Below are 22,207 nucleotides of genomic sequence, written 5' to 3'. Positions count from 1 at the left end.
TACGGAAACGATTTACTCTTACCATTTGATGGAAATATATCAATCGATCCTTTGTTTTGTTGTAACAGGGATCTCGTAGAAAGCCACGGTAGACAGATTAAACTTGATTTCCAGGCATTTTTTTCACAGAATGAGCGCGGGATAGCACTGCAAGCTCTCTTTCGCTTTGTAAAACTCCTGCATATAACTCACATATATAACGAGTTAAATCTGTTCAGAGGTGGAGCCAATATCAATACAATTTAGCCTCTGGATTAAGATTCAAGTCTACAAAGTATTGCTCTCCTCGCCTGTGTTTTTCTTCTTTTCATCAAGTACATAAAGTCATCCGGAGAAATCCTTGACTATTGCTACGTCATAGCCTCGTTTGCACACACAAAAACAAAGATGGCGGATTTCAATTTCAATTTGCCCATTTTTGAAGCGTTATTGTTGGCTATTTAAACACATTTAGTCCAAATGAGTGGTCAAGTATGACAATACAGGTAAATAACTTTTGATTCAGAGAAACATTTTCTAGGCTGTACTTTCCCTTTAGAGAATTTTTTTTTCCGAAATTAAATAACGTTTCCGAATTGATCAGCTTACCATTGTTACTTTTGAGGTTCGGGTTAACTACTTTCTTGTCGTTCCAGTTCGCTATTAACCTACTAACAAATGCATGGCTATGCGAATCAAATTCTTCATTGAAATAAGTGAATAATGTGCCTTTCCGAAATTTTCTGAGTTCAGCAACTTTTCAAGTTTCTTTTTAACAGCGTATAAATGTCGTAATTAACAAAAAATGTAAATGTGAATGTGTGAGTAAAATGGGAAGATGTATTGCTTTGATTTGGAGCTCATTACTCAACTTTATTTCAAGCCGTGCACTTTTTTTTGTTAACATCAATTTAGGCCCTTTCACAGCAATCCCGTAGAAAAAAATAAAAACGTTATTTGCCAGCCTAGGTTGGTCGGCATTGGGGAAAACTGTGCCCTCGGTCTCGAGTATGCGGCCTAGGGCCATACTCGAGACCTTTGGCTGGCAAATAACATATTCATATTTCTCGTTGTTGACATATAACCACTATTATTCTTTTATTCCATATACAGACAACTTTCTACTGACTTGTGAAGAAGGTCGCACAGCGTGCTATGCCATTCAACTTCCCATGCAGAGGCCAGCTCGTCCAATCATTCTACCGTTCTCTCCGGAGTACTCTCCAATTGGCGTTACTTACGATCCGAATGGAAAATCTGTCTACTGGACGGATTCCTTTGGGAACCTTCGACAGTTTTCTTTCGTCGACGGAAGAGTACAAGTCGTAAGAAGAGGTGCTTGGAAAGCAATGGGCATTGACATAGATTTCGCTGGAGGGAACATCTTCATTGCTGACGAATCCCAAAACCACATCGTGGTTCGAACTATTGGGCGGCCCCATGAAGCTGTCCTAATTAACGTGCCATCGCCACAAGGAATTGCTTTAGACACCTTTTCAGGGTAATTTTCAGTGTACAATGTTTTAGTAACCTAGACCAGTAGTCACATCGCTTAGGGGAAACAAAACAAATAATAAATGTACTATACTGTAGTTCAATCTGGCCTCATGACGTCACGTAAAGAAAACCTTTTCAGGGTAAATTTTCTAGTTAAGCGAAAGCCAAGGACTTAAAAGGCGTTATTTTGCAATGAAAATAAGACAACCTAGGATGCACTGGATAGGAAACTTACGACATCCTGCCTATCGCAACGGTTTTTTAGTTGTCCTTTCGCCTGTCCTTCCCACGGGCGCATTACACCTTTAACAGATAAAGTTGCATGAAGCATTGATAACTTGATATAAAGCATACATGGTTTGAGCGAACAAAGACGATGCTGCAGCCACAGCAATAGGATTAGGTCAATTTCCATCACATCAAACGTCCATGATTATGCTCCTTACAAAGACAGCAGCGATGTTTGTGTCGCCCTTTTCGTATGTTAACGTTTTCTTTGGTCCAACTGAAATTTGCTCTCTCGTAACGTAAGAAAAAGCCAAGAAATTATCAGCTTTATGTGTTTAATATGAAATGATATGGCTGGATAAAAAGTGCGGATAACAAATATGGCTTTTCCTTCCTCGCAGGTACATATATTATTCTTCAGTTGCTGGCGATAAGGTAGAGATACGCCGAGCTGATATGGATGGGAAAAACGCGATTATCCTTGCGAGTTATAAAAGAACCTCACCGACAACCGTTGACGTAGTCTTGGATAAGCCTGGAAACCGTCTGTTCTTTTCCGACTCTTACAACAATCTAATACAATACTTTGATGTAGCAACTATGAGAATTCATACACTGCTCTCTGGAAACCTTCATCATCCCGTAGGTCTAACAATGCAAAGCAATATTCTTTACTGGACGGCTACAGGAGATGGTCCATTTTCAGGAGCTATATTCAAAGCTGAGACAACCAATCAAAGCAACGCACAAATGATAGCTGATGGATTTTGGTACCCAACTGGGATATACGCATACAATTCCAGCGCTGCCCTTACACCAGGTAGTAACCTAAAAGATGAGCGCGAAATCTCTTTATGCGGCCCTACCTCTACCTCTCCGTCTCTGCGCAGACGGAGAAATCTAAATCGAAAAACTATACTCAACTTTAAACTAGTCCTAGGAACGTTTTGCTGAATGAACATTCCAGATATTAGATGCAGCTCTTTGCAACTAATCGTTTTATTTTTGGATTGACATGGAATGCAGTTTATTAAAACTGTGTCTAGGGTTTCTATCCAATGTCTCTGTAGTCCAGGTCAAAGGGAAGCTTCGTTTTTTTGTCATCATCAAACCAATTTGTTTCTAGCTTCTTAAAATACACACTAGTTAAATTAAGCAAGCTATCAAATTTTAAGCTTTCAAGGTGAGATAACCTGATTTCATGAAGGCTTTGCTAGAGTGAGGCAAAATGTTGTGATCAAAGATTCCCCTTTATTTTTTGTCACAATTACGAACAATTACTAATTAATAATTCTTTGTAATAGCTGCCTTTTGGCCGTGTAAGTAATGAAAAATCCCGGACAACATGCCTATTAGCTTTGACCTAGCATCTATCAACTAGAGCAGGAGCAGGGATGGCACATTGGTGAGAGCACTCGCCTCCCGCCAATGCGGCCCCAGGTTCCCGGACCCTACGCCATAAGTGGGTTGACTTTGTGTTTTTTCTCTACGCTGCTCTTAGGGTTTTTCGCCAGGTCCTCTGGTTTCCCCCCCGCCCCCCAGCAAAAACCAGCATACAGCGGAGGATCCCAGCTGGATTTAAGCTGAGCTTTAAGGACACACATGGACCGTATAGCGGCAGCCACAGGCGCCATAGTATGCTTTCGATATGAGCTTGTTGAGCTGCGTCGTTGCTGTACTTGGAACGGCGATTAGCGTGACAATTATTATTATTATTATTATTATTATTCAATTCGATTCTCTCCAGTTGTTCCACTGGGTAATGCCTATTGTGTCTCAGCAACCTCCCGTAGCTTAGAGACAACACTTTCCGTAAAAGGTGAGCAGTTCCAAGGATGGCCGATAATTGTACCCTTCCAAGGAAGTCAGGTACATCTAGCTTGCCAAACCAGGTCTGTGCACCTTTTGATATGCTTCCAATAGAACCAATCATGATAGGTATTATTGTGACTTTCAAGGCCTCATTAATCCTTCTGATTTCAAATGCTAGTTCCTGGTACTTTTCAACCTTCTCCTCATCAGTTCTGGTGATGTTCTGGTCCACTGGCACAGCTTTGTCAATTAATGTCCATTTCTGTGTGTCTTTATGCACTAGAGTAATATCTGGCCAATTATGTTTCAGCACTTTGTCTGTGCAGATAGTCATGTCCCAGGTAATCCTCACTTCTCCATTTTCTGCGGTTGGCAAGGGTTGATGGTCATACCACTTGTCATTACCCTCTATCCCATACTTCCTGCACAACTCCCAGTGTACTCACATGGCCACCTCGTCGTGGCGCTTCCTATACTCTCTCTGGGCAAGGTTCTTGCATCCACTGACAATGTGTCGTACTGTTTCAGTGGCATCTCCACGCAATCTACACAGTGGTGTCTCTGAGGAGTTTGTTCTTAAAGCTTGTTCCTGAGCAGCAGAAATCAAACCTCCTGTCTCCGTTTTTAAGAATCCATTCCTGAGTCATCTCCAAGACTCCTCTCCAGTTTCATCTGATATTTGTTGGACAAACGCACCGTGTAGGGCTTTCTCTTTCCAGTTTTCAACTTTCTCGTCTTTCCTCCTCCTCTCATAGTCCTGCAGACTCTCTTCTTCAACAACAATTATTATTATTATTATTATTATTATTATTATTATTATTATTATTACTATTATAAAGTTTCAACATCATGTTCTGGCTGTTGTCATTGCCGTCTTTTCTTCTGTTAGCCGAGTCATAACAAATGACCAAAGGCTAACAGAATTATCTCTTCTTCGCATTTCCAACACTTTCCTCAATATCCTTGCGGTTCCCAACAAGGCAGTTTTTTGCATTACTCCAACATTGAATGGTATCCCTAGCTTTCCAATCCACCTATCAAATCCTTTGGTGGCACTTCTAAGGGCTCCTATCACTACAGGTACGACTTCTACCATTTTGAGTTTCCACAGTCTTCCGACCTCTCTCTTCAAGTCCTGGTATTTTTCCACTTTTTCCCTTTCTTTTTCCCCTACTCTTACATCAGCTGGTACAGCAATATCGATGATTATCCCCTTTCGCTCTTACTTGTCAATTACAATTATGTCTGGTCTCATTGCCTCTATCATATTGTCACACTGAACATTGATATCCCACAAAACTTTGACTTCTTCAGTTTCAACTACTCCTTCTGGGACATGTTCATGTTCATATTATTATCATCATCATCATCATCATCATCATCATCATCATTATTATTATTATTATTATTATTATTATTATTGTTATTATTATTATTATTGTTATTAAAACTAGGATACGACGGTGGATAACTCTTCCTGGATAAAAACTTACCCCAGATAACCTTGCAATTAAATCGGAGTGATTATTTCTTTAAATAGGGTGAATCTTTGGTTCGTTGCTCTTTTTAAGTCTGCCAGAACCTCTTTTCCTATTAACTGTATACTTATCTTCCAGAAAGTCATGCATGTGAGAATAATGGCGACTGCTCTCAGTTGTGTCTATTAAATCCAAGTGGTCGAACATGTATGTGCCAAGCCGGAATGGAGCTCAAAGAAGATGAAGTGTCATGTAAGTTTTCCCCTTCCAGATATCACTTGAGATGTGTGCAAATTGCGATCTGTGCGGATGTTGACTGGAATCAACTTTTAATAAGAGTAGGACGAAGGTACTGAACGTAACGCCACTATTATTCAATTCCCCAAACCGCGGCTCGAAAAGAATAATTCCTACGCTATGAAAGATATCTCCCACCACTTTTTCATTTGGCAACCAGTCATGACTTTCACTCGCGCATTTCCCTCTCTTTGACAAATATATACCTGATTGCCTCGAATATGGATTGGTGGATTGCTCTCGTTGTTATCCCCAAAGTTGGTCTTTCAACGCATAAACGCTTTATATCTCAGTTTTTTTTTTATCGTAGGCGTATTTGGCGACGTCATATTTGTTACCGATTCCCTTCATGGCAAAATCTTGTACTCTCCTTTGACGCCGCAAGATATCGCGCTCATTCCTCTGCATATTGAAAACCAGACATCTCCTGGTGACATAGAAGTTGATCCATTTGAAGATCGTCTCTACTGGACGGACTCCTCTCGAGGCACTCTTGAACGCACACATCTTTATGAAAGAGACCAGGAAATCATTCATTCTGGTGTGAGCCAAGCTTATGGCCTTGCTTTGGATCTTGTGGCACGAAACGTTTATTGGGTGAATGGGGGCAATTTGTCAATCTTTGCTTCAAAGCTTGATGGGCGATACCCCAAAGTCTTGATTTCAAACCTGTCTTCGCCGCCTAACGACATAGTTTTGGACACAACAAGAGGGTAAGGAACGACTAAATTGTCCATTGGCTGGGGATTGCGCATTTGCAATATATTTATATAATTCTGCGCTGCGCGTAAACGTTAGTTTTTACTTTGTCCTCGTGATTCCCTGCAACACATCAATAAATTAATTAAAATACGTGAAATAGTCCCTCCACTACAATTAAAATACTTGAAATAGTCCCTCCACTGCAGTGGATGTTTTTTTCTTGCTGACTAAATCTGTTTGTTGCCCGTGCACTACCTTCAGTTTGTGCTGGAAGGCCGTATCAATCCGGACCCTTCAACACTCGGGGTCTCAAAATTATTTTATGTCACATGAACAATGAGCAAAAAAGATCTCGCATGGGTAAGCAGTTGGAAATTACGTGTTGAGAAAAAGCTGTTTACCCTTAATGCATTTGCCCGTTTCATCAGTTTAGTTAACGTTAGTAATACACCGCATTCTTTGTTTTTTAGGCGTATGTGTTGGGCGGATCATGGATTCCTTGAATGTGCTCACATGGATGGAGCAAATCGCAGGGAAGTTTTTTCACTGACACTAAGCAATAACGATACAATCATTGTTGACGGTCTTGCCCTGGATGTTACCATCAATAGAATTTACTTTGCAAGCAGCTCCTTGGCAAAAATAATGTTTCTTGACCTTGATGCAGTTGAGAATGGTAGTATCCAAGTGCTGTTCCCCTTTGAGATGCTTGTAGGTGGTACATCTGCAGTTGTGATTGATGACCAATTTTTATATTGGAACCAAGATTGGCTACAGTGGGTGCTTCGAATCAATAAGACTGCCCATGCTTATCAGTCATTGCCGGAAGTCGTTGCGGACGGACAGTATGTGCCTAAAGGCCTGGCAATTAAGAAAGGGACTCCTCAACGAAACAGTTAGTATTGACCCAACAAATAAATAAATAAATAAATGACAAGAAGATAAATAATAATACATACCTGTATCGTTTGCGGGCTACAATTTAATTGATTTCAACCCGACCCGAGGGTTTTTCTCGTGTACTCCCAGTCTTTCCAGCTACTAAGTCTGGCTGATAAGGGCCATAAACTGCGTCCGTCATAATTCTGGACATATTGTTCAGATACAAATATTTGCTATCAACTATTCAATCTTTTACTCCAATAAACCTTCTTTTTTCGTCCTTAGCTACTCATCCGTGCTATGTTAACAATGGTCACTGCACTCACCTTTGCCTACTAAAGCCCACTGGATACCAGTGTGCATGTCCTGATGAAGGCGATGTTCGACCGTGTTCAACACTACCCGTACGACCAACAGCTCCGAGTACCACCACGGAAACCACCACGGCCATTGACCTTTGCAAAGATCCCAATACCTGTCAGAATGGTGCTACGTGTAAGATTGACACTGACAAAGTCTTCGATTGCGAATGCAAAGGATACTTCTATGGTATTAATTGCGAAATCCCATTGGGTAAGCTGCATTCAAGTTATAAGGTTTCTCTTAAAATTAAGAGTATTTTGGGAGCCTTTAGGCCCAATTTTTTTTGTTTGGACAAATACTCGATTTTCTGTGCCACTTAAAAACTTGAGTTTCAGGGAATCACAGCTTAACAAAAGAGGTTACGGGAGAGCAAAAAATTGTGGCGCCAAATTTTTCTTTTAATGTATTTCACCGCGCCAGATTCTGACACTGGTCATTACTCCGAAAACTCCAAAATGGATTGCGACATTCAAATGGAAGATCATGGTCATGATTTATCTCCATCGATATCACGTACCTCAGCGATGAAGATATTATCGTCTCTGCTGACGACCCAAAGGCTGACAAGGAATGAATTGTCAAGTACGAGAAGGAAATAGAGGCTGACAAAGCACTAGAACGGCAAATGAAGGATAAATTTCAGTGAAACGTTGAAGTCGCTAAATGGTAAGAAAGCTTGCATATTCTGCATGCTGATGGCCGTGCGTACCTACCGAGACTTCTTTCAATAATTGTTTTCTTTGGCTGTTCCTTTTTTGCATCGACACTTCTTTCGTTCCTTTTATTCATTGGTAGACTTTTGTATTGGGTAGGTGCGCGTGTGGAAATTGTAGTGTAGATTTTCTTTAGCACATAGCGAATGCTATTGTTGCAGGGAGTTGGAAGGCAGTTTAGAGTCCTTGGAAAGTGACCTTGTCGTTCAAGCCAGGGTGCATTTAGTGTAGGGTACGCGATGTTCGGCATGGGTTTTAAAATTTTGCGGCGTACTGGCGTGTAATCGGACTTTTTGGCGTATGGCATTGACATTGTAAACCGTTCACACGATTCCTTAAAAGTGAAGAACATGGATTATCAGATTGTATGAAAAAAAAGGCAACCGATTAGCCAATATGTTGCATATGCATTGTTTTTGTTTTCTATTGGGACTTATAATGGTCCCAAGAGAAACTGGAAACAATACCTATGCAAAATTTTGGGAGGACATACAAAGAGTATCATGGTATTTTTGATATTGACCAATTGGAGACTGCTTCATGGGTTTTCACACTTTTTTGTCTAGACTAAACAGTGTATTTCAATAAAACATGTAAATGTTCTTGTTTTTTTTATATATACGAAGTATGCGCAGAGTACTGTTTCCAACATAAAGCACATTGTCTTAAAAGTAATTGACCGGGTGAAATGGTTGTGCGCATACGTGATGTGTTGGTCACACCGGGTTCGTGTTAGCGTGTGTCACCTCGCCTTTCTATTGTTTTTCACTTTAAAGCATATTTAGTTAATCGCTGCGCGGCGGCAAGAGACTGGTGACGTGGTTAGCATTTTTCAGCGTTGGACTGCTTAGGCTGCCTAGAAGACACTTTGCGTGGAATTTTGCAACCCTTAGCGTATCTATGGCGTGGAAGCTATGCGGAATGCACCTTGGCCTTCAAGATGTTGGGCACTTTTGATTAGAAAATCTGGATTTAGACCGTAAAATCTAGATCTTCGGATTTCCAATCAAACAAAAAATCTGAAAACAAATGTCGTCGCTGATTTCACTAATTGGATTTGCAATTAGTGTAATCCGCGACGAAATCCGTTTTGAGATTTTGTGTTCGATCAACATTTTAAGACCTCGTTCCGAGGGTCTTTTCGGCTTTCAACATGGCGGTGTGTCTTGAGAAGACCCTGGCACACTGCAGATCACGTGATCAAATTTGTCCATCGAGGATATGCAATTGTTTTTAAATGGCGGTCGGGAATAAGGTGAGAGAAATCTGGGTACGACAACTGCTAACAAGGAATACAACCAAAATGGCGTACCAAGTCGTAAAATTTGAAGTAAAAAGCCGAAAATACGGATATAATGAAGTAAAAAGCCGAAAATACGGATATAAGAATGCACGAGCAATGGGAATACGGTAGATGATAGAGGAATCTTCTTTTGCTTTTCATTTCTTGATGCAAGTTTACATACGACTATTACTTCTCGGGGATTTTTAAACACCTTGGAAACAGCCATTGCACCCAGTTTCACCCGTAACATAACAGACATTTAATTACCGTAAAATCCAGTGAGCTAAGGTTTAATGAAAGCCCTGGTTCTCACTATTTAGTCACGGAGCTGTGTTCACTGTAACGTTTAGTTTATATGGCATGTTCAATCAACTGACAGTAAAACCATTTTCATACCGTTGAATGATTATCTGATTTGTGCGCGAATGATATTCTTATTGCACTGGTTCGTTGTATCACACTACAGAACTGTGTTATTATCTCAAGCTGTATGTAGTAATGTTCGTAAACGGCTTTGACACCTAGGGGAGATCTCCTCCATTCTCATCTGCATTGCGCCTCATCGTGCAGTTCGCCCTGGATGGCGCTGAAACTTGTCCAAACACTGTTCTTTCAAACTGATACACGCTAGGTTCCTCGTCTGTTGATTCTCCATAAAAACCTCATCGACGGTTTATCACAATCTGGTAGACGAATCATTTGGTACATCTCCTTCACATCCGCAGCCATGGAAATTCTTCCCTCACAGCATCTGAGCATAACTCCAAACAAGGAGAACAAGAGGTTTGGCCCTCTGAAAATCTTATCGTTCAGACTTTGACCCGTAAATATCGCTGATGCATCATACACTCTTCTAACACGATCGGGTTTCTTCCAAATCACTTTGCGTTCGCTTTGTACCTCAGCTTCGCTAAGTTTCTTCACGTGGCCCTTCTCAACATCATCCCTGATGGACTCTGCATATTTCTGCTTCATCTCTGGGTTATTCTCAAATTTCTTCTCCAAGGACTTTAAAGGGACATGGTCACGGTCTGCGCATGCTCGTGTAGCTGATCGAAACTTGAAAAAGTCAGCCTGATTTGTTCAAGTTACTAGCACTCACAAATTCAAAATGGCGTCTAGCGGAAGATCGGGACATGGCGGTAAACGCATCAACTCAGGGCGGAAACGAAAGGTCGAAGACAGAGGGGAATACAAGAAAGCGTGGCTGAGAAACCATAAGCGTATTTATGTGGAAGAAAAGACATTTAAGTTGTGACTGCAGGCAAAATTTGCAGTTTTGCAGTCTTTCAGTGACAGCGATTTTGTGACTCATTTATTGTCTCTCGAATATCGCCGAAGGTAAGACTTACGTTCATAATCGTTTGATTTATATTCCTTTGTAAGTGGTACGTTATCAAGTTGTTCTGTCTTTTCATGTAGGAAAATGGAAGACATCTCGCACCCACGAGAACTATTTTCTTTGCGCTTCGTCGTACAAGCACTTTTACATTTACAAAAGATCGCCGCAGGTTCCTGTGTAAAAGAAATTCCCTTCGTGAGCATTTGCTTTAGATAAACTTGATTTAATGCAAAATATATGCAGAATTCTTCAACTTACCGATATTTCCATAATGGCGGTCGAGCGTGACAAGTCTCGGAAAGAGTGAATGCTACTGCGCATGCCAACCCGTGAGAGTGTCCCTTTAACCGTCTCTCGGCCATATCATAGTTGCTCGGTAGAGTTGGATGCTCCTCTCTCCACAACAGTCCACACACGTATGCATCCTCTCCCTCAATCTTCACTGTTGTCCACTCCATGAGAGCAAGTGCTCGCTTGTCCTCTATTGAACGGGTTGGAATTGCTACCTTCACAACTTCCAAGGTTTCAATTTCTGACTGAGCTACGACCAGCCGCCTTAAATGTTCATCCTCACCTACACATATTTCATACACTTTGAATGCATTGTAAGGTGATGACACTGTCTGGTCACCTGACAACCAGTTTGTTACTGCCCAGCCAAGTGGTGTCTCAACACCATAGAATAACTCTATTGTCGCCTGAATAATCTAAGGGGTTCACCATTCTTTTAGGTAGAATTAGTTTTGAGTTTTTAGTTCCAATTATAAGCTGCACTGGGCATGGATCGGTGTCAGCAATATCTAAGCCCTTCAGGTGGCTATACTGCTATTTGACTGCTGACAACTTCAGCATCTTATCCGGACCAGTCAGGTTTGGCATTGTCTTCACGTTTCGTACTTGGTACCTGACTTCCTTTTTTCCAACTCGAGCAGCATGACACTTCTTGATATGTTGAGAAGTGAATACTTTCTGAGAAGTAACGCCCTGAATATCAACATCCATCTCTTTGCCTTTAAGTCCCAATGTCACTGCCAAGCTCTCATCGATAAGGGTAGTATTACAACCCGAGTCACGCAAGGCCATAACTCGCTGTTCACCGTTCTCCCCAAACACAACCACCGGTAATACCTCAACTAAAGCACGACCACCAGCTTCACAACCTGAACCAACAGAATGACTATACTGTTGATGCATCTCTTGCATCTGGCTAGAGGTAAGCTCACTGTCCCGAGGAGTCGTCACTGAGGATCTCGCACTGTCTGATATTCTCGCTGATTCTTGTTTTGCTCTTCTACGTTACATAATCTTCAAGTCAACCTCATGAAGAAGAGTGTGGTGGCGCATTGCACAACCCTCAATCGTAGATATGTCTGTACTACGACATTTGCTCAGACGATGGCCTGGTGATAAACAGGATAGACAAAGCTTGTGCTCATCCACAACCTTTTCCCACTCGCTCGTGGACATTATTTCGAACAGTTTGCACTCTTGTAACCTGTTGACTTGTGAACTGGGCATCTCACCCCTACACTCTTGGTGCGACAGTTTTCCCCGCTCATTCCTACAAACAATTCAGGCACAAAATTATCACTAATCTTTCGGGTACACCCTTTGGCTGAGTCTGGTCGTCTCCACTCTTTCTTCTCAACCATCTATCGCTGTTTTGACTCGCTTATTTTTGCCTCCTCCTCCAACCACTCCGGAAATGACTCCCACGTTGACAGTTGTGACTTCCCTTCCTCAAACTCGGCCCATCTACTACAAAGACGTACAGGGAGTTTGACAACATAAATTTCAGGAATTTGTGACTTCAGCTCATGGATGAAGCAGCTGATGCAACTGTGTCCACACGGTCAAAACGCTTATTAAGTGCTTTCCAAGTATCTCGGTATCTATCTAAACCAGGTATGAATTTGGCTGGGCATGGCTTTGCACTTCCATCCACCGCATCTAGTAGGAATTTTAGCTTCCTTTTGATCAACTTCCACTTTAAACGCTGCTTTGAACTTAGAGTATTCAAGGGGATTGCTGTTAAATCTCGGTACACTCGGTTAGAAGGGACCAAAAATGTGCACGAATGACATTCTTATTGCACTGCTTCCTTATATCACACCACAGGACTGTATCATAAACTCAGCGTTACACAGTTATCACTCGACGCTCAAAAAAAAAACATCACGTGTTCTCATGACGTCATGCAAGAGCGCACTTTAATGAGAAATATATTGCCGGAGTCTGGCTGGAAGAATTTGATCCCTTTTTTGATCCACCAAAAAGTTAAAGTTTTGTAATGGATTGGTAAACGCTGTTTACACTGTTTACACTGTGGCTTTCTATCCGCGCGACGACTCAACCAAATAGGCTGTCTACTTACTATCCACCAAGAAGTTCATGTAACAAAGATGGCAAACGAAAGCTCGAGCCAACGAGCATTGAAAAACTATTGTGCTGTTGGAACAGCTGAAGGAAGAGGGTGTCAAAGAAGGGCTGACAAAATTTCAAATTTCTATTTGCTTTTGTTTTGGCCAGTCCGAGAATAGCTTTCTATTTAAAGGAACACTTAAAATTCGCTAAAATCAGCTTATTGTTTGACACGAAAAGTAGAGCTTTCGATTTAGTAATTGCAAATCCTTGCAACCTTGTAAAATTAAACGTCTCATGACTTTATTTTTGTCAAGGTTGGGAAACTTGGTTTGGTTATACCATGTCTAGTTGGGCTCGATTAGTTTCTATGAATACATAAATGTGGCCACCTTTCATGACCCCACTAACCACCAAATCTTTGTTCCGGTTTGTTTTCGCCTGCGTGAATTGTCGGCTGAGAAATTTTACAGACCGTAAGGGTCACAAGAATGGAAACATGGTGGCTTAAAATGTTTTCATTTGAAAGTGCACACGAGAGAATTTACAGGGACGGCGGAACGTATTTTGCATTGGGGGGGGGGGGGGGCTAACAAGCAAGCGCCGGAGACGCTAACTTGTAGGAGGTTCTGGGGGAATTCTCCGCCACAAGATTTTGAAATCTCGAAGCTCGGAAATGCTACTTTCAGCCTTCTCGACGAGACAATAAAAAAATTAACGTGGATCAACCGTAAAAACCGTTTTAATTTTTTTTTTTTTGCTTGATTTATTGATTTTTTGTCCTGATTTATTTGAATTATGTACGCCTATTTCAAACTAATTCCTCTAACTAATTATCTACGTCTATGTTGAAATTGCTTGTTCCGATAGCTAGTGCCATGTTTCCCCTTAAAATTGGGGATTTTTTTTTTCAGTTGTTGTGTTCATCAATTGCGTTACGCTGCGGTTACGCACGCGGAGCACCGTACTTAAGAAAATATGGTAACACATGTGTGTGAGAACATGTAACCGTACGACTGTTCAACCATACGACCGTCCACCCCTCCATGTATGCCAATGTGACAAATATGACCTGACCATATCGTGGGCTCAAGTTTAGTGCTCATCGGGGTCGGCTGTTTTTTTTTAAGTTGACCGCTGACTAGGTACTGGGTTTCGATTGGATAACAGACTCAAGCCAGTTTAACTTATTGTAAAAATAAAAATAAAAAAAACTCGGGAGCTCCGCTTTTAGGCTTGGCTAAATCTATACATTACACAACATTCGATTCGTATTCTCACGATTCCATTGGAAACAAGCAAGAAGGAGGGGCTGATGCGGGAAATCTTTTCAGATGCAAGTTATTTCCTCCGCATAAGCCTCCATCGCATGCTCGTTCAAATCCAACGGTGAGAATGGCCAGATTCATACGAGAGACTGATAATCCATCTGGGACGAACTTAGGCAGAGATCGGTAGTTCGCTCGATAATCTGTGTGTGTATAAATACGGGCAGACAGACGAACCATAAGTCCAGACGCAGACAAACTACCGTGGAATATTGGTCTGGAAGGATCATCCGTCTGTGTGTATAAATACGGGCTAAAGACCGTGAACTATCCATGAAATAAAGACCTTGTTGCATGAAGGAAGCGGTTGATTGCAGTAAACTGTGTTGTAGCCTGTGTACAGCCGCCCGCTCTCCGAAAAAAAAAAATCGAAGAGGAGCGTCTGTGATTTACCGTTAGTAATCGTGTTCCGGAATAATTTTGCTTACATTATTAAGTGATCTACGCTGACCAAAATTTGCGTGGCTCATACTTCGTAGGAGCTAAATTCTCAAAATGGTGGTCAATGAGGTAGATTTCAAACGTGCATTGACGAGCGTCTCCGGTAGTTTTAAGATACATTGGCTTATAGCATAGAAGCACTCTTTAAAAGAAAGGATGTATTTGCAAGCCTTCCAACCAGGTAGGGCTCTGTATTCTCAGAGCAGCACAGATCGTTGCCAATGAGCTGTTATTTTCCTCGATGTGTTCACATCTCAAATCTTCCAGAGTATTACGCTTTGTAGATTGTGCTTGAGAATGGATAGGCTAGTCCGAGCAAGGCGTTGGGATTACATTGACTGGTAAGGAATAGCGGGAGACGTTTTTCGAGTGGATCGACAATCTTTTGAATAGTGCTATATTCACCTCGTGAAGAGTGCATTCGTTTCTTTTGCGCTGACAACAATTCCTACAAATGTACGTCGAATCGATTTCCACTTTACACTCCATAGATAACAATTCCGCTCGTACTTTAAAAGAAAAACTTCCTTGATAATCAAAAAGATTTTTATTCGTATTTTGAACCGTGCTCAAAGTACACACGAACTCATCGTAAAATCTCTCACGGTGGTTCTCACGGTGTTGATGTGGAGAAATAAAAATAAAAGCCAATCAAAACTCGTTGTTTCAATGATGTAATGATCGATGGGTAATAACCAATCAAATCATTTTCCACACATTCCAGGAAAAATCACGTGGTATGGAACACGATTATCAACGGTAAATCACAGACGCTCCTCTCCGATTTTTTTTTCGGAGAGCGGGCGGCTGTACACAGGCTAACTGTGTTGTTGCCACCAGTTTGAAATTTGCCGCCAATTTGCCGCGAATATTGACTTGACTGGTACCCAAGCCTTTTCGTCGCTCTTTTTTGGAAATTCATTTGACATAAATACCGGTCGAATTATAAGGCACGCCGATAGATCGTCTCGTAGTTCGTTCCGTATTTATACTAGATAGATGATTCTTCTTGACGGATGATCCGTCTGTAGTATAAATCAAGCCAATGCGAAAAATAGCGAGTTTAAGAAAAGACGACGGCTACAGCGACGACAACGCCAAAAAGCAGTAATATTATTGGTTAAAAGAACGAAAATGATCGTGATCGTGCGGCACGCATTTTTGAACATTTCTCTCCCGTACTCGTCAAAACTACTGCGTGAAATTACCAAATTTAAGGTTTTGACGACAGCGTGGACAAACTTACAGTGAATCTTTCAGACTCCGGCACTCTTTACATCAAATCCGTTCGTACCAATCCAGTTATAGGACACTTCACCCATATTGTATAATATAAACAAGATGGAATAATCATGAAATATTTAGAATAGCTCAAAGTTATATTTTGAAATTAGGCTTGCGTCGCCGTGGTTTCTTAAACTCCCTATTGACTATACTTACATTGCATGAGCTTCCCCTCCATCCTCGCACTCTCGCGCTTAGTTTGGTTTGCTTATGTACGTGCGCAGTTGCTTGAGGTGTGCTCTTTTCCTCAACTAGTTTCCTGCTTTTATAGCATTGAAATTAATTCCTTTTTTTCTCTTATTTATCTCCAGAGGTAGAAAGTGTCGTGGTGATTGAAATCCAAGTTCCAGACCTATCCGTGGTCAGTTAATTTTCATGAAGGATTTTCTTTTTTCTTTTGTTTTATTGGAACCTGGCCTCATAAACCCTAAGCCCTTATGATGAGATATTCCTGCCAAACCGACCGCATTTGAAGAAGAGAACGGAACATATCTTAACAACACGAAACTCCGTGCAGTAATCTTTCGGAGGGATGTGTGGGCTTCCCACCTAAGTTAAAGAAAAAGTGCAGCGAGACGGCGTTTAAGGTCGATGATCCTCATCCGAGACGACTTCAGTAAAGTCTAATCATTTGTAGATCTACTCATTTACTCAGATCCTTGATTTGAAACCCCCATCTCCCGAACGGTAGTCCGCTTATATTCTTTTCCTAAAAGTATGACCTATTTCGTCTCTTTCACTCCCTAAAAACTGTTATTGCACTTTCTTCAGGATTTTGAGGAAACTTTAAAGGAAGAAATTGCTTCATGGCTGAATGAAATCTGCACATTGACACCGGAAGAATGCCCAGTTCCGATGTAGGTATTCTTTGAACTGCACGTGCCTTTGACAGTCTGTTTTGTAAAGTTAAGATGTAGATCATGGCAGTCAGTATGAACGTTACTTGAGCAGTAACGAAGGGAAAGTATGAAAAATTCAGCCTTGATCTGCATTCAAACCACCGTAGTGACCGTTCTCGTTCAAGCCTGAAATTTTCAGGGTTTCCTTTCGTCCGTTTTGTTTTTCTAAAACTTAATGGTTGTTGTTTTTTAATTCAAATTAGCTGCGGAGTTAGTACGTTGGATAGGACAATATAATGCTATATAATGTCCTAATGTTTCAGATTGTTCAGGTGCATCTGCCTGACTTTCATTGTTTTGCAGACAATACTCAATTATATATTTCCTTCTCTCCCAATAAAGCTATTAATGAGCTTTCTGCCTTTAATGCTATGGAGTCCTGTGTTGATGATATTCGTTCGTGGATGTTAACCTACAGCCTTAAGCTCAACGATGACAAGTCTGAATTTTTGGTTATAGGAACGCCTCAGCAGTTGGCTAAAGTTAGCACTCATTGCATACGAGTGGGTGATTTCAATGTCTCCGCAGTCTCCTCTGCTAGAAACCTAGGCTTGTAGTCAGACACAGCTGTCCATGGCTACCCACATTACGAAATTGTCTCGTTCTTCTTTTTATTATCTCTACAATATTCGGCGTATACGGAAATACCTCTGAAGACGGTGCGCTGAGACCCTTGTGCATGCGTTTGTGTCAGCAAGGATTGACTATTGTAACAGTATTTTGTATGGTATTCCTGACTATCATTTAAACAAGATTCAGAGAATATAGAATGCTGCTGCCAGACTGGTTTACCAGCAAAGTAGATATTCCCATATCACACCCCTACTTTTAATTTGCATTGGCTACCAGTAAAATTTTGAATTGTTTTTAGAATTCGTTTAATTACATTTAAGGCTCTTTAATAAAAGGTTTAGCACCTACATTTGTAGCTCTTTACCTGCCATTAAGTCCCCTTCACGGTATCATCTAAGGAGCTCTCATGACAATCTCCTTCTTAGTTACCCTAAAGCGTTGTCTAAAGTTACTCTTGTTGATCGCTCTTTTACATATGCGGGGCCAAAACTTTGAAACGCTCTTCCTCTGGACATAACGTCTGAAAGCACTGTTGTTGGCTTTAAGTCCAAACTTAGCACACATTTATTTCGTGAAGCGTTTCCGTAGTCGACTAAATGTTATTTTACTTATATATGCTGTGATTTTGACTTATTTTAATAGTAGTTATCTTATCTTTTACATTATTTAAATAGTGATACAAATTTCTCCGAATTTTCCCTTCATATACGTTTCTTTTTAAATTGTTTAGTTCTTAACTTTTACTGTAATAATGCATTATTATTATTATTATTATTATTATTATTATTATTATTGTTGTTGTTGTTGTTGTTGTTGTTGTTGTTATTATTATTACTATTAGTAGTATTATTATTAATGGATGTTCTGTTCGTTCTATCGTGATTGTGTCTCATTGGCCCTGAAAAGCCCCTATGGGGAGTGGTCAATTAAGTATGTGTTGTATTTGTATTCTCTCTTACCTTGGTATGAAATTCCTCTGCACAAAGTATATCAGTTCATGGCCTTTAAGCCTTAAATGGGTCAGAATCGATTAAGATTAAGAGGATAGGCTATCTTGTTTACCGAGCAAACACAGCATTTGATTATGTCCACTCTCTGGTTTACATTTGATTATGTCCACTCTCTGTTTTAGTTCTAGTTCTGGGTCAGTGGTTAAACGATCCGTGGACAAACTTATCTTTCGTCCTGAAGACATCTACCTTCCGTCGACGCCAAGAAGAGTCAATGGTGGAATCGAAGTTGAGTTTGTAGTGCTTGTCAACAACGGCACATCACAAGGCGTTGTACCAGGAGGAACCGTTTTATCATTGATTGAAAAGAACACTGGGGAACTAGATAACAAGCTTGGAGGAAAGCTGATGCAAGCTAAACTTAAGGAACAACCAGAGAAACCCACCAGTCTTCCCCAAGAAGAAGGATTAAATGAAGGCATGATTGGGGGCATTATCATAGGCGTGATAATCGTTATCGCAGCGGCCATAGTTGTATGGTATTACCGGTACGGTTCTTTCTTTCTTTGTCTCCCTTTCTCTCTCTCTCTATTTATTTTTTTGTTTTTGTTTTTTGTTTTGGCATGCTAGACTTATGTAATATTGGCCGTTTTTATACTTGAGACTCATAATCCGTCCAAACGAATTGTGCACACGCGTCTCCAATGTTATCCGTTCGGTGTAAAGACGAGACGAATTATACAAGACACATAATCTGTCTGGGACTAACTTGGGCGAACTTTTTTCCTGTGTCTGTTAAATTAGTCAAGTAGAAAGGCGGACATAAGACGCATAATGCGTCTGGACGAACTATCCAGTTTAGTGCGTCTTCGAAGACGTACTAAAGTGGACAGTTTGTCGAGACGGATTATGCGTCTTGTGCCATGCAGTCTTTATACCAATTGAACTTAACAGACGCAGAAAAGATGTTTGCCCAAGTTCGTTCCATACGGATTGGTACAATGCTCCGTCGGTGACTGGCAAACACTTTATAATGCGTTTATTGAGGCTTTGCACAAAGGACCCACAGAGTACATCGTCAATCGAAAATCATGTAGACACCAGAATGCATGCATGAGCTAATTGTCTTTTTACATTGTCCAGTGCATTTTCTTCAAGGCAGAATCGCGGCTGGTTAACTAGTGCAACACGATGCATCTTGACGACCGCTCTGGCAATAGCTATAGATCAGTGACTCAGGTTTTTGCTATTGAAATGCGGAAATTTACGGAGCCCTTTTTGCATTAATCTCTAAAGTTTGCGCTCAATAAATAGCGTGTTTTACGCCTAATATATTGCCCTTTTTAGTGTTGATTTAACAGCTATTACATTCCGCGAAATACTTATATTCGCTCCAACAAGGTCCAAGACGCAAAGAGTCACCTTTTGAAACTGTCTATGCGGGAAACCATTTGGTATTTTTTCTTTCCCCCCACCGAAGCAGAACTTGCCCATTGTTAATTGTTTAGTGTCAAAAATTGAAAACCTCTTCTGCATTTACTTTTGATTAGGAGTAAACGGGTAGGCTACCGTAACGGTCCTAACACAACGGAGGAACATGAAATGGCAAAGACAACGAAGACTCGGGTTGCCTCCTTTGCAAATCCAGGATTTGATGCTAACAGTGCGCTTGATAACGTTGGAAACGAGGACGGCACCGTGGCTGTGAATTTTGCTCCCTTTGAAGAGATTTTGGGATCATGTGCCGTTTCTAATCCTGTGTACGACGACATCGGTATGACCGCGATGACGTCTGCTAAGAGTAACCGTTCAAAAGGCGCCATTGGTGGCCAAGGCGATGGTAAACAGGAGCTTCCCAAGAAGCAACCGTTCCCGCTAGAGGAACGGAACAAGAACGCCGAGGCACTGGAGGAGCCACGCTACGAGTCACTATGGTCAAAGCGTGAAGTGGCGGACAAGGACCAAATAAAGATCGACGTCCAAGGAGAATATACTTACGAGCCACTCCGTGGTGACTGGCAAGGAGAAAATACTTACGAGCCACTCCGTGGTGACTGGCAAGGAGAAAATACTTACGACGATGTGGCGGACAAACAGTTGTGTCCCTCGTAAAAAGCGAAGACCCATTTGCAAAGATCAAATAATGAAGAATTTGATGCTTATTGCCCTTTCAACGACGCCGTTATGTGAAATGTGGTAGACTGTAGGAAACCTTCGTACGTTTTTTTTCTTAAACATACAGCTTCTATCTTAGGAAGCAAACTTATTTGCACAAAATTACATTTAATTTTAGGTCAGTCGACCAGAAAACAGATGTCTTGTGTCGAAGTGCAGTTAAATACTCGACACTGATTTAAGGAACACCTGTAGAAGAAGGGATAGCTTTCTAGATCTTTGCAAAAGGATCGAAAAAGGTTGTTTCAAAATAGCCCAAATAGATGAGCCCTAAGAAAGCTATAACTGAATGCAAGGCTTTAAATGAGGCTTTCTTTTAATTTCCTTTGTTTTATTTTTCATTTCAACTATTTTGGTTTCCTTCACACCTTCGATGCGAAGTAAAAAAGGACTACGGAATAAGATCGCACTCATATGAAAGAAAAGGAACTTCTTTCAAGGCTTGGTTTGGATTTGAATATACGTCTCTGGAGACGCTATTTTTATACGATACCACCTTTAGCTATACGTCCAAGCAAGGCCTAGCTTTTACAAAACACACAACTTTGGCACACATGCATATCTCTCCCATGCAGGCTTGGGGATGCATATATTGTTACTCTACTAAGTAATCCTATGCACACTAATTACAGTTTGTAGCTGCCACTTATTGTGACCTTTTTCGCAAATAAATGCTGTCTGGACAAGTAAACGAATAATGCGCATGCCCAAACCGAACTGGCGACAGTCGTTGTTCAGATTTGACTTGGCGGGACTTTAAGTGAAAATTGATTTTAGGAAAAACAAGATGCACCGCACATATAATGTAGGAGGTATATTTTGCGATAAAAAGGTTGACCAGATTTGGAAAGTCGTGAAAAGAGACACATAAGTTGGTATCAATCTAAGTTTACTGAATCAGTTGTACTCAGGAACAGTTTCTTGTGTCTGTGTAAGACAATTTTAAACGCATTTTTAAACGAGTTTGATACCAGTTTTACCGAGAGGATAATTCTATTCTGCTGAAAAAAAATGACTGAAGGAATAAAATGGTCTAGTCTTATATTACCTTGTGTTATCAATGTGTGAACAAAACCCTCTCTTTTTTAAACCGTTTTTAAAATGTTGCTTAAGACCATATCCATTACATTCTTTTCATCGATTACCTAGGATTCAGTGCATAACGTTCTCATAAGAAAACGCTCCAAATGGCCTGTTCTCTGTTAAACGCTCTAACAAAGGGCTAGAGCTCAAAGCGTTAGCTTTTCAATATCTTCTTACTTTTATTTATTACAGTTTCTTCAACAGTATAAACATAATTAAATACACTGAAAAAATCAGTTTAGGAGGAGACGGAAGCATCCAAAAGCGCACTAGACACCATACGAGGAATGCTCCCCCAAAAAACTACAATATAATTTGGAAATGTATACAATACAGATCATATCTAAGTCTAAAATAAAACAACATCTAAACTATCCAAAAGTCTGATATGAATAAAGAAAAAAACTAACTATTATCAAGAAATGTTATAACTTTGTGCTTAAAATCAGACATAATACCAGATTCTTTTATATCATCGGGTAGGCAATTCCATTCATTGATAATACGGGTAAAACGATACTACGGGTATACTATA

At 40.7% G+C, this 22,207-nt stretch overlaps 1 protein-coding gene across 1 annotated transcript in view; it reads left to right on the top strand.

Annotated features, from left to right (window-relative positions):
- LOC138037257 (uncharacterized) overlaps positions 1 to 21,629 on the top strand; it is a 162,934-nt gene extending 141,305 nt beyond the window's left edge. The window contains exons 106-115 of the mRNA XM_068883226.1: positions 1,093 to 1,480; positions 2,106 to 2,524; positions 5,133 to 5,246; positions 5,602 to 6,004; positions 6,464 to 6,888; positions 7,161 to 7,448; positions 16,304 to 16,353; positions 16,764 to 16,849; positions 18,597 to 18,962; positions 19,965 to 21,629. Of these exons, the coding sequence (XP_068739327.1) occupies positions 1,093 to 1,480; positions 2,106 to 2,524; positions 5,133 to 5,246; positions 5,602 to 6,004; positions 6,464 to 6,888; positions 7,161 to 7,448; positions 16,304 to 16,353; positions 16,764 to 16,849; positions 18,597 to 18,962; positions 19,965 to 20,526 (3,101 nt within the window). The 3' untranslated portion in view covers positions 20,527 to 21,629. The remainder of the gene's footprint in view (positions 1 to 1,092; positions 1,481 to 2,105; positions 2,525 to 5,132; positions 5,247 to 5,601; positions 6,005 to 6,463; positions 6,889 to 7,160; positions 7,449 to 16,303; positions 16,354 to 16,763; positions 16,850 to 18,596; positions 18,963 to 19,964) is intronic.
- Positions 21,630 to 22,207: the final 578 nt, after the last annotated feature.

Source organism: Montipora capricornis, chromosome 2 (genome assembly GCF_036669925.1).
Source record: "Montipora capricornis isolate CH-2021 chromosome 2, ASM3666992v2, whole genome shotgun sequence".
NCBI lineage: Eukaryota > Metazoa > Cnidaria > Anthozoa > Scleractinia > Acroporidae > Montipora > Montipora capricornis.
The sequence above is the reverse complement of the archived record's forward strand: the minus strand, read 5'-3'. Positions and strand labels throughout refer to the sequence as shown.